At 47.4% G+C, this 11,371-nt stretch overlaps 1 protein-coding gene across 3 annotated transcripts in view; it reads left to right on the forward strand.

The window, feature by feature from the left end:
- The window catches only part of LOC115401661 (NLR family CARD domain-containing protein 3-like), a 34,115-nt gene extending 23,201 nt beyond the window's left edge, over positions 1 to 10,914 (forward strand). Inside the window, exons 8-11 of one of the 3 annotated variants that reach the window (XM_030109941.1) lie at positions 5,812 to 5,985; positions 6,066 to 6,239; positions 10,022 to 10,068; positions 10,274 to 10,914. In XM_030109941.1, the coding sequence (XP_029965801.1) occupies positions 5,812 to 5,985; positions 6,066 to 6,239; positions 10,022 to 10,068; positions 10,274 to 10,821 (943 nt within the window). In that variant the 3' untranslated portion in view covers positions 10,822 to 10,914. Of the gene's footprint in view, positions 1 to 2,160; positions 2,837 to 5,811; positions 5,986 to 6,065; positions 6,240 to 10,021; positions 10,069 to 10,273 lie in introns of those variants that run through there. The other 2 variants (XR_003932983.1, XR_003932984.1) reach the window with 2 other exon arrangements.
- Positions 10,915 to 11,371: the final 457 nt, after the last annotated feature.

The raw sequence follows: 11,371 nt of genomic DNA on the forward strand, positions 1-11,371 counted from the left end.
TGTCGGCTCCTTAAAAGCTTTATTAAAATTAGAGCCAGTTAAAATGTTGAAGGTGGAGAAGAGGAACCGGGGGTTGTCTTTATTGTCTGAAATAAGTTGAGAGAAGTGGGAAGTTCAGCCTGTTTAACTGCATTAGTGTAAATTTTGAGTTGTTGACGTAGAATCTGATGGTGTACAGTCAACTTGGATTTCCTCCACCTTCTTTCAGCTCTCCTGTAGTTTCTTTTTAGTTTGATGATTTCATCGTTTTTCCTCCACGGGGGTTTGGGATGGCCCTTGATTGTTTTGGTTAAAAGTGGAGCGACTGAGTCCAGGCTGGACTTCAGTTTACTGTTAAAATCGTCAATGATAAAATCACACGGTGTAGGTAAAATCACAGCAGGAGTGCTCTGTAAAATCTCTATAAAATCTGCAGCCACTTCTGGAGTAAGGCAGCGTCTCCTCACTGCTCTCACCGGGGCCCCCTGCTGGTTAAAACTGGTGATGTTAAAAAACACACAGTAGTGGTCAGACACAGCCAGGTCAACACCAGAGGACACACTGATGGACAGACCGGGTTAGAACCAGGTCCAGGGGGTTAGAACCAGGTCCAGGGGGTTAGAACCAGGTCCAGGGGGTTAGAACCAGGTCCAGGGGGTTAGAACCAGGTCCAGGGTGTGTCCTCTGCTGTGAGTTGACTGTGTGACATGCTGGTTAAAACCTAAACAGTTGAAAAGGTTTAAACATTCTTTGGACATTGAGTCCGAGATGTTTATCAACATGTAAGTTAAAATCACCAGTTATTAAAATTCTACTATATTTACAATGAATTATTGATAAAAGTTCTGAAAATTCACTAATAAAAAGACTGGAGTACTGAGGGGGTCTGGACTCTGTTAAACACAGGATCGGGGGACTGCTAAAAACAAAGGCGTGGTGCTCAAAAGAAGTAAAACTGTTAAAAGCCACTCCACACACGCTCAATGAGTTTTTTAAAATGGAAGCAGTCCCTCCACCCCTCTTACCCTGTCTGGTTGAGAATAAAAAGTTAAAACTGGGTGGAGAAGCCTCAGTGAGGATAACAGGAGCATCAGTGCCGCCGTGTCTCAGTTAAAAGCAGACTGTCTAAATTAATGTCTAAAATAAAATCATTAATAATGAAAGATTTGTTTAAAAGAGAGCACATTCAGCAGGGCCATATTAATGGTGGTGGGCGGCTGGATGTGCGCTCTGTGGAGCTTTACTGTTAAGAGTCCTTTGTTGTTTAAAAACAGTCCGGGGATGTGGCGTCTGAAGGAGGTGATGATAGGGATATTGTGGACATTGTCTGGTGTGTGTGTGGGTGGTGGAGGTGTGTGAGGGGTGTGTGTGGTGTGTGGTGGATGGGGGGGCTTCCAGGTAGTCAGTCAGCGGGGATGTGTGGACTGCGTGCTGAATGTTACCTGCTAAGATGGAGCTGCCCAGCGTGCTCGGGCATCCGGGGCCGGGGAGCGCTCTGCGCTCACGGTGCCGCTGGCAGCAGCCTCGTTGCTGGGGCGGTGGTCCTGGTTCTCCCCGGAGCGGTGGTCCTGGTTCTCTCCGGGGCGCTAGTGGTGGCTCCCGGAGCGCCTCCTCACTGCCTTCGGCGAGCAGCGGAGGTCGAGGTCCGGGACGATTGCTGCCGCTCCGGGACCGACGGGGAACAGTCCGGCTCCATGACTGAAGCGGAGTGATCTAGATCCAGGGGAGAGATCCGTCTTCGGGGCCGGAGTGTAGTGAACCGGAGTCGTGGTGGAGCTACGACATTGTCTGGCGGTGTCTGGTGGCGTGGCTTCCGTGTTGTTGTTGTTGTTGTTGTTGTTATGGCGGCGAGTGGCGGACCCGTCAGAGGACGCTGGAGCAACAGAAACCACAGCAGACCGCGGACCCTCACGCCCGCCGCTCTGCCGCCGTCATACTGCATCAGGGCATGAAGGCGTAGGTGAGGTGGAGCCACGGTGGTCTTAGGCTCTTGGCCCCGCACTACCACCTCCGCCCATGAACGCTGGTGGTCCGGTGTAGAGCAGGAGGGAGGCCAGGGCGCTGGAGCAGTGGCGTTCATGAAGGACGAAACGACCATTAATTGCTCTATTGCCAACGTCCGGGCCTTCTCCAGCAGATCGTCTTTGTCCCTGAGCTCAGCCGGCAGATGTCCTCCCTCAGGTTGGTGACGATGTTGTCCGCCTTAATGACCAGGGGGCGTGGGCGAGGTCCGTGGTGAAACGCTGCGTCCATGTTGGGCTGACGGCCTCGCTGTGCTACGCCGGTACCCACAGGCATGCTCCTCTGTCCCTGGTGCCTGGGTTCACTGCTGGTGTAGCCGTGCTGCTATCCTGCTGCCTCACCACTCCTGGTTCCCTGCTACCAGCTCGCCACTCGTCTCACCATGATATATGAGCCATACTGACCATATGATAATGCCATGAGCCGCCCTCCTCTGTCTCTGATTGGCGAGAATTCACTTGCATTCACTGATTTGAATTGTTAGTTTGTGTTGGGCGTGTGTACCTGGGCGTGTGTGTGGGTCAGCGAGAGAGAAAAGTTGTTGCCAGACAGCCTGCAGAGTTTGTAATCAATCATTTAACTGCAGTCAGTTGGATTTAGGTGTTTGGTTGCTCATGTTTCATGTTCGTATTGGATAGCTATTCTGAACTATTATCTGATTCCACTGTTTTTTGGGGGAAGTCTGTGTTTTATTGCCTGTTGTCTCTATTCACTGCAGCTATGTGCTTAGGGTGGCCAGTTCCACAACACCAAACAGGAGGACAGGTCGGGGGGGGGGGGGGGGGGGGGGGGGGGGGGGCATATGTGCGTAGGAAAAAATAATATTCCTGAGAAGGTGATTCTTTTCATAATATTTGTTTTTATTCAAAACATTTCAAAGTGCAGTGCAAAAAATATATACAACTTTTTTATGTAAACCACAAATGTGCCTGATCGACTTTACAAAGCTCTGCAGCAGATATCTTGTCATCTTCAGGTGACGTTGCTTCCCGAAAAAATAACCGCAGGGAGGAGGCACCTGCAGCCCGTCTGTTGAAATGGTGCTTCTCTGCGCCCGGTGCCTTTCAATGGCCGCCTTTCCTTGGGTGCTAATGTCAGCTGACCTGGCAGAAGCCATATTGACATGAGCAGCAACGAACTGCTTCACGTCAATCTGGGATTTCACTCTGCAAATCCGTTGGGGGGAGGAGGAACTTGCTGTAGAACTCTTTGCGTTCATTGGACGGAAGGACACCGTGCGCCCGCCTAACCTAGGGTGACCATACGTCCTCTTTTACCCGGACATGTCCTCTTTTTACGTCCTGTCCGGGGCGTCTGGGCGGGTTTTTTAAATTCAAGGAAATGTCCGGGGTTCACTGTTTCTCAGCACGTGAACGTAAACTGACCAGCGCTTTTCACACAGTACTATGATGCTTTGTTGCGCGACGTAATTACCAACAGGCGTCTTGTGAGCCGATCTGCGCCGCGCGCTCTCTCACACACACACACACACACACACACACACACACACACACACACACACACACGCACACACACACACAGAGGGAGCAGAGAAGACAGCGGAGCGCTTCTTCTTCTTCTTCTGTGTTGTTTAACGGCAGATGGCACCATTTCAACAGGCGCATTAGCGCCTCCTATCGCTATAGAGTGGGATCAGAGAACCACTGAGCGCCGTCGGCATTGATCGGCATCGCTTGCCCCCCCCGGGCCAAAGTTTTATCCTGCAGGAGCAGGACACACTGATTTCCGATCGGAAACGGTGCTACGCAGCGCTAAAACGTTAATCCATGACTGGGACACTGTCACGCTAGTATATCTATAAATTTCAGTGAAGCAAATGCACTTTTTATAGCTTTTTATGTGAAACTCCGCCGACCCATATTGAGAATAGGGAGCATCGATGCAGACTTCTCTGAAAGGGGTGAAATAGCCCTCCGCCTCTCCCCTACCCCTATTCAAAAAGTAGAACTGGGATAGCCCTGAAGCCTCGTGAACGTGCATATCATAGGAGTAGGGCTGAGGGGGAGGGGTAAGGGGTAGAATTGGGATTGGCCCTAAGAGAGCTATTATTTTGCTACAAGTCTTTACATCTCATTTTATTTTGTTAAAGAAGTTAGTTTCGCATCATTGAAGCATAATAAAGCATGTTCATCAACCTCCGAGAAGCCGAGAAGCCAATCTGAATTTGTGTCTCAAACACGCCCCCCCCCCCCACGGTCCTCTTTTTTGAAATTTTCAAAATATGGTCACCCCAGCCTAACCATGTTTGGTTTCAGCCAATCGCCGCAAAGAAAAAACCTCTTGCTGATCGTATTTCAAAGACGCAATAGAGGATTCATCAAAACAGATGTAATCGCTGGTGGGACATCCACAGTTTTCGCTAGCCATGCTAATATTATTAGCAGTCCGTCGCTTCCTGCTTCTGTTAAAGCTTCATGTCCCGCCCAAAACGACTTGTGATTGGTCCGAACAAAAAAGATCAGAGCCTGAGCGCAAATGCCGCCAGAATTCAGCTTGCTGACAAGGTTAGGTGTCAACATCACATCAACAAAGTTTGCAATAAGCATGTAAATCGCCTTTGCTGCTCTTGCTAATAAATGCGTGCTCTTCTGACCACTCTGAGTTGAATGACGTCCGTCTTTTCGGCTTGTGAATGGGTATGGCGTATGGTGTGAATGGGTTAATGAGATATTGCAGTGCCAAGCGCTTTGGGCTCTGTCAGTGCAGGGTAAAAAGCGCGACACAAGTGTAGTCCATTGACCGTTTACCATTTACCATGTTGATGTTGTCCCTTTGAAATGAGCACTGCAGTCCACAGTCTCTTGTTTTAAAAGGGTTTTTTTTGTACAGATGTCAACAAGGAAAAAGTCCCCCTGTGAAAACACACAGTGCAACAATCAGTATAACTTAGGATGAAGTTAGCAGTGAATCAAATGAAGATAAAAGGAAACTTACACGTCTTAGCCACGATCACTGCTCTGCAGGTCACAGCCTGATTACTGCACCACACGCCAGCTCACAATCAACAGGCTGTGGACCTACTCTACATAACAAATTAAAGGCGCTACACTTGATGCTGCAACGACAGTGTGTCGAAAATCCCCCGCATGGGGCCCTTTTCCGGGTCCTCGCCGGTGGCCACGACTGGCAGCATCCTCCCGCATTGTCCCGACGAGTTCACGAGGCGTTCACGGACAGTTGGCGCATAGTTCACGGCCCGTTCACGATATTTTGTCGTGACCAAATTTTGAACATTTCAAAATTCTTGTCCCGACATGGCACGCAGTCCCGACGGGTTTACGCACACTTCACGCCACTTTACGAGTGGTTTGCAACCGTTTGTGTAAACCTGGCTTCCATCTCATGATGGTGTCTCCACCAAGCTTCTCCAGAAGCCCAGTATTGAGTCCTCATTACAGTCAGGTGTGTTTGAAGTGGGAGAGACCTGCAACTTGTAGGACGCCGGCAATCAAGGACCAGAGTTTGACTCATGTGGTCTAGTTGGTCCCATGACAGCTGATGGAGGTTCTTCAGAGATCTGTGGCTCCAGCTGCTCCATCACAGCTCTACACACTGCTCTCTGTGTCAACACAGGTTCTGTTCATGCTGGTTCTGGACAATGACTTTACTAATGCTGACTTCAACATGAATGAATAAACAGTCAGTCAGTGGAGACAGAACTTCTTTAATGAAATGAACCTGTTCCAGAGAAAGTTCAGATCTGCTCAGAGGTCCACTGACTGGACTTCTTGTCTCACTTTGTGGTCTTCTTTGTTTTCCACGTGACTGACTGATCTTCTTCTTCTTCAGGTTGAGCAGCTGTGGTCTGTCAGAGAGAAGCTGTGGAGCTCTGTCCTCAGTTCTCAGCTCTCAGTCCTCCAGTCTGACACATCTGGACCTGAGTAACAACGACCTGCAGGACTCAGGAGTGAAGCTACTGTCTTCTGGACTGGAGAGTCCTCACTGTAAACTGGAAGCTCTCAGGTCAGGATCCAGCTGCTGCTTGATCATGTGGAGGATCTTCCTTCTTCCTGGTTGACTTGATGCCATGTTTGTGCCTCCAGTCTGTCAGGGTGTCTGGTCTCAGAGGAAGGCTGTGCTTCTCTGGTCTCAGCTGTGAGCTCCAAGTCCTCCCATCTGAGAGAGCTGGACCTGAGCTACAACCATCCAGGAGCCTCAGGAGTGGAGAAGCTGTTTGCTGCAGTGGAGGATCCACAGTGCAGTCTGGACACTCTCAGGTATGGACACACAGCAGGAGCTCCTCATGGACACTGAGACTGTCCACAGCAGTGGTCCTCAATAGGTGGACTGTGGTCCAGGTCTGAACCAAGACGCCGTCCCATACAGACCCTCAGTGGTGGACAAAGTCCTCAGCTCCATGACTGGAGTGAAAGTTCTGATCCTCCTGGTCAAATATTACTCCAATACAAGAGAAAGCTGTTCGGTCAGATTGTTTCAGTTAAAGTAATGGAGTACCTGCTTTAGAAAATACTTCAGTAATAAAAGTACATTTTCATCTGAATGTCAAACATTATTGCATCATTACCACAATGAATGAACTCAACCAAACCACTGAAACAATCTACTGAATGCATCGACCTGCTGATTGAAGCTGTGGAATAAAAACTGGTAGAATCTGCTGCTGATCCTGGAGAGATTCCTGCTGAAACACAACTGAGTTAACAAAAGGACGATTATTGTGTTCATTTTATTTTTTTTTTCTTTTTGTTCACAACCAAACATACAATTCAAACACTGAAGATTAACTCCCAGCAACTCCAAAAGAACATCAGGTTTGTACCATTATCAGGCTTTACAGCGGATCAAACAGTGGGAGAAATACTGAGTTAAAAAGAGTAAAGAAATAAAGTTACTCAGTCTGTCAGGATTACTGCTGCTGGAAAACCTTCTCTACCTGGTCAAGTATTGTAGTTAACTTGGTTTGTTCACTATCTAGTGAACTAAGTGATGAATCCACACAGGACTGGCCCCAGTGGGACAAAGTAGAGGATCAAATATCATTTCACTGACCTTGACATCAAACTGCAGTTCCTCAGAGTCCAGGAGGCTTCATTTAAAATACTGATCTGGAATGAAACAGATGTTGACTCGTCATCTCACCTCCACAGGCTTTCTCCAGCTGGACAGGGAGTTTAGTAGGAGGTGATCAGGGATGGGAGGGCTGCTTCAAACATGGAGTCTGGGACAATTACAAGTTACTTGTCAACAAATGTCATCAGTGACTTACTCTAACTTCGTCAATAAAAAAATAATGTGTCAGATTACTCCAGGGCTTGAAGCAGGAAAAGATGGCATGCCATCTTTTGCGACTGGTGACTGGATCCGTAGCGGTTCCATAGCAGCGGCGCACCAGAATAATTTACCAGTTTTTTTTTGTTTTTTTTTTAAGCGTGAAAAATACAATGTGTGGCGTGAGTGCGTGACAAGAGACTGAAATGCGTGACTGTCACTGAGACTTGAGAGCCCTGAGCAAGGCTGCTGTTTTGGTTTTACACCAACTTCCGCCTGGTTGTCATGGATACCCACACTTCCCCTGTTTGGAGCGGCTGCTCTTCGCGGTCATGAAAAGCACATGTGAAAAGGGACGTATTAGTTGAAAATTGAAACATTGCATATTTTTTACTGGTGCAGCTCCTTTGGCTCGACCCAAATATATGTGAAAACAGCCTCAATGTCTGTGGATGGTGTGGATGTCTGTTGTAATTCTGAATTATTCTGCCTGATTTTCAACAGTAATTCTGCTCAGTAATCCCTGTTTTGATCAGATATATCTGGAACCAGATACACATTGTTTATGTACTGTAATGGATTCATTACTTTTTTTGTATCCTAATTACGTGACACCATTACATGTAATCCGTTCCTCCCTGGTGGAGATGAAGTTTTAGTGTGACAAGCAAAGAGAAAATTTAAAACAATACAAATCATTCTTCATTTCAAAGAACTCCAACATGGACTCGAAGTTTGTTCTCCTGTGTTAAACTGTAGTTTGTGTCGCTGTCGCCATTTTTACCACGACCAACTTTCCAACATTTGCTCTGCGCTTCCTGTCTTTTACCACAACTCCACCTGGACGAATCAGAAAATAACTTTTATCCTCTGACTTCAAATATGTTCTTAAAAGTAACGAGCAGTGAGGCTCTTCATAGAAATGTAGTGGAGTTTTTCATTTGTCTTTCAAATGTTTTGGAGTGAAAGTTAAAAGTTTTCCCAAAAAAATAACACTCAAGTAAAGTACAGATCCTTAAAGAATGTGCTTCAGAGCAGTACTCGAGTAAATCTCCTTGGTTCCTGTCCAGCCCTGCAGACGCGGCACTGACAGCTAAAACAGCAGGTTCTGATTTCAAAGCTGACGGAGCTTCTTTTTGAAGCAGCTCAGCTTTTACAGTCTTTATGGTCGTGATTCAGTGGAGGAGGAAACACACACACCAGCTGTGTGTGAGTGAAGCGTCACATGAAACCAGGCAGACCATCAAGTCTGAGTGTTTCAGGGTGAAACATGAAGGTTCTGCAGCTCAGACAGACGTGAGAGTTCATGCTGGAAATGAGAAGAGTGGAGAGAAAGAGGAAGTCCACTGAGACAGAGAAAGCTGAGGAACAATAGTTACCAAATGGAACTCAAAAGAAAAGCTGACAGTGAAAACAGAACATTTCATCCAGAATGAAGAGTTTTTCTTCCTCCTTCCCTCTGGACCATGTTTGGCTCCAACACAGCTGAGAGGCAGCTTTCTCCAGCAGGAAACTAAACTCCACCTGGTTCCAGGCTCACCAATGAGCAGCTCCACCTGAGTCTGAGAAAGACTCTGACTCCACTGAAGTCCAGCTGGAACATCTTGGCAGGTCAAGCAAGAGCTCCGATTTCTCCCTGAGGAGGAAAGAGAGCATTTCTCCAGGAGTTAACCTGTCTTTACACTGATGATCTGTCAGATCTGGTTGATTGTTCTGAAGTCCAGCACTGCTGCTGAACATTTGATTAGTTTGTCTTATTTTGAAAATGAGCCTGACTTTTATTTAGTCAATGACAGAACATTATATTGACAGTCAAACATTTATTTTCAGTTCCATGTTTCATGACAATAAATATTAACAAACACTTTGTGAATTTCACTGAATGAATTAGATTTGACACTCAGGTGTTGATTACATGCAGATGTTGACAGAACTTTAAATATATATCACACTAAATAGTTCAACATTCTGATCTTCTGGACCTTTACTTCAAGAAATATCATCAAACTGAGCCTCTTAACATTTTAGTTAAAGACTCCTGGTCTACAAAATGTCTCCACTGATTGTTAACAGTAATTTTTATGACACAAGCACCAAGAAAAGCTGAACCCTGATGATAGAAATGAGAGTTTGAAGCCTCTGTGATGTGGTTCAGACATCTGGACCTGGAGTTTGAATCCTTTGATCAAACTGCTGCTTTTCTCTTCACTCTTAAAATCCTGATGAGAATTCATCCACTTTCCATTCCAACATGATCTTCAGGGTTTTCTGCGTGTTTTGGCTGAATGGAGACTTTTCTCCATGTGTGTGTTGGAGCTGGTTGATGAAGAGAAACAGAACTTCTCTTCTTCTCTGTCAGACGGAGTCTTTCAGTGAAAACTCCAGAAGTGTGAAGGATCCTTTGAAAGCTCCTTTTCCAGCTGTCTTTAGGAGGAGAGGAGCAGAAACATGCCGACAGGTTTCATCTTCATCACACTGATCCAAAGCAGCAGAAACACTTTCAGCCTCCAAACGTCTCCACAGAGACTTTGAACCAAGTCTGAACCTTTGAAATGAGTCAGTGTGAGCTGAAACATCAGAGGAGGCTTCATTCATCACTTCATCTTCTTCATCCATCCATCCAGAGCTGACTGCTGTCCTGAGTGAAACAGTCCCAGAGTGTGGACTCAGAGCTCTTTCAGCCTGTTTCTGAGGAGCTCTGCTTCATGTTGAGCAGCAGTTAGGACTCCTGTTGGAGAGAAAACCCTTCTGACTGTCTTTCTTCCTGCAGGGTGGACCATGGTGGAGAGCAGAGGTTAAAACCTGGTCCCAGGAAGTGTAAGTTGGACTGATGAGGACCAAACAGTGTCTGTTTGTCTTTCAATCAAAGGTTTTGATTCATTCAAACATTACTGACAAGAGAAGTCTGACAACAAGTTTCCTCATGAAACTTTCTCTGAATGAACAACATGTCAGGAAGTCCAGAGAGAAGAAATCCATCACATGTGTCAGAGGATGACTTTTCTCTCTTTCTCTCCATCAGATTTCTCTCAACTTGAACTGGACACAAACTCAATGAGCAGATTCCTCAAACTGTCCAACAACAACAGGAAGGTGACACGTGTGGAGGAAGAGCAGCCGTATCCTGATCATCCAGACAGATTTGAAGACTGGACTCATCAGCTGCTGTGTAGAAATGATCTGAGTGGTCGATGTTACTGGGAGGTCGAGTGGAGCGGATTTGTTTATATATCAGTGAGTTACAGAGGAATCAGGAGAGGAGGCGTGAAGGAGTGTTGGTTTGGACGGAATGATCAGTCCTGGAGTCTGGAGTGCTCCGGTCTAGGTTACTATGTCTGGCACAATGACAGACAAACATCCATCTCCTCCTCCTCCTCCTCCTCCTCCTCCTCCTCCTCTGGTAGAGTAGCAGTGTATGTGGACTGTCCTGCTGGCTCTCTGTCCTTCTTCAGAGTCTCCTCTGACTCTCTGATCCACCTCTACACCTTCAACACCACATTCTCTCAACCTCTCTATGCTGGATTTACAGTCTGGAACTCTGGTTCTTCAGTGAGTCTGTGTCCTCTGTAGGAAGGACGGCCTCTGTCTCTGACAGCAGTCCTGTCAGCACCAATCAGAGATCAGAGAACATCAGTGGAGTTCAGCAGGGCTCACAGACGGAGCCTCCAACACTTTGTAAATATTAGGGGTGGGACGAGACACAAATTTCACGGGACGAGATGTCTCGCGAGATTGAGTCCACGAGATCGAGACGACACGAGACCGGGGGGGGGGGGGGGGGGGGGGGGGGGGGGGGGGTTTGGTGCTGAGGTTGTGGGGGGCAGCGCGGTACTCACATGCAGCGTCGGAGCATGGAGTGTCGGGTCGGAGTGCCCCTTGTACGGCCACGTTGCCCTCCGCTCTACACTGCGCCCGAGGCGGCCGCCTAGTTCCCCTATTCCCATTCAAACCGCGGCGCACAGACGACGCCATGACTGCATTTGCACTTCATGCCACTAGGTGCACTGTTTGCATGTTCAACCTTATTTTACACAGACACCACAGAGGAAGAAGGGCGCCGCAGCCGCTGCAGGCTCTCTGCATGTTGTTAGAAAAAGAGTGTGAGCCGGTAAGACGTGGT

The sequence above is a fragment of the Salarias fasciatus genome, chromosome 15 (assembly GCF_902148845.1).
Source record: "Salarias fasciatus chromosome 15, fSalaFa1.1, whole genome shotgun sequence".
NCBI classification, from domain to species: Eukaryota; Metazoa; Chordata; class Actinopteri; order Blenniiformes; family Blenniidae; genus Salarias; species Salarias fasciatus.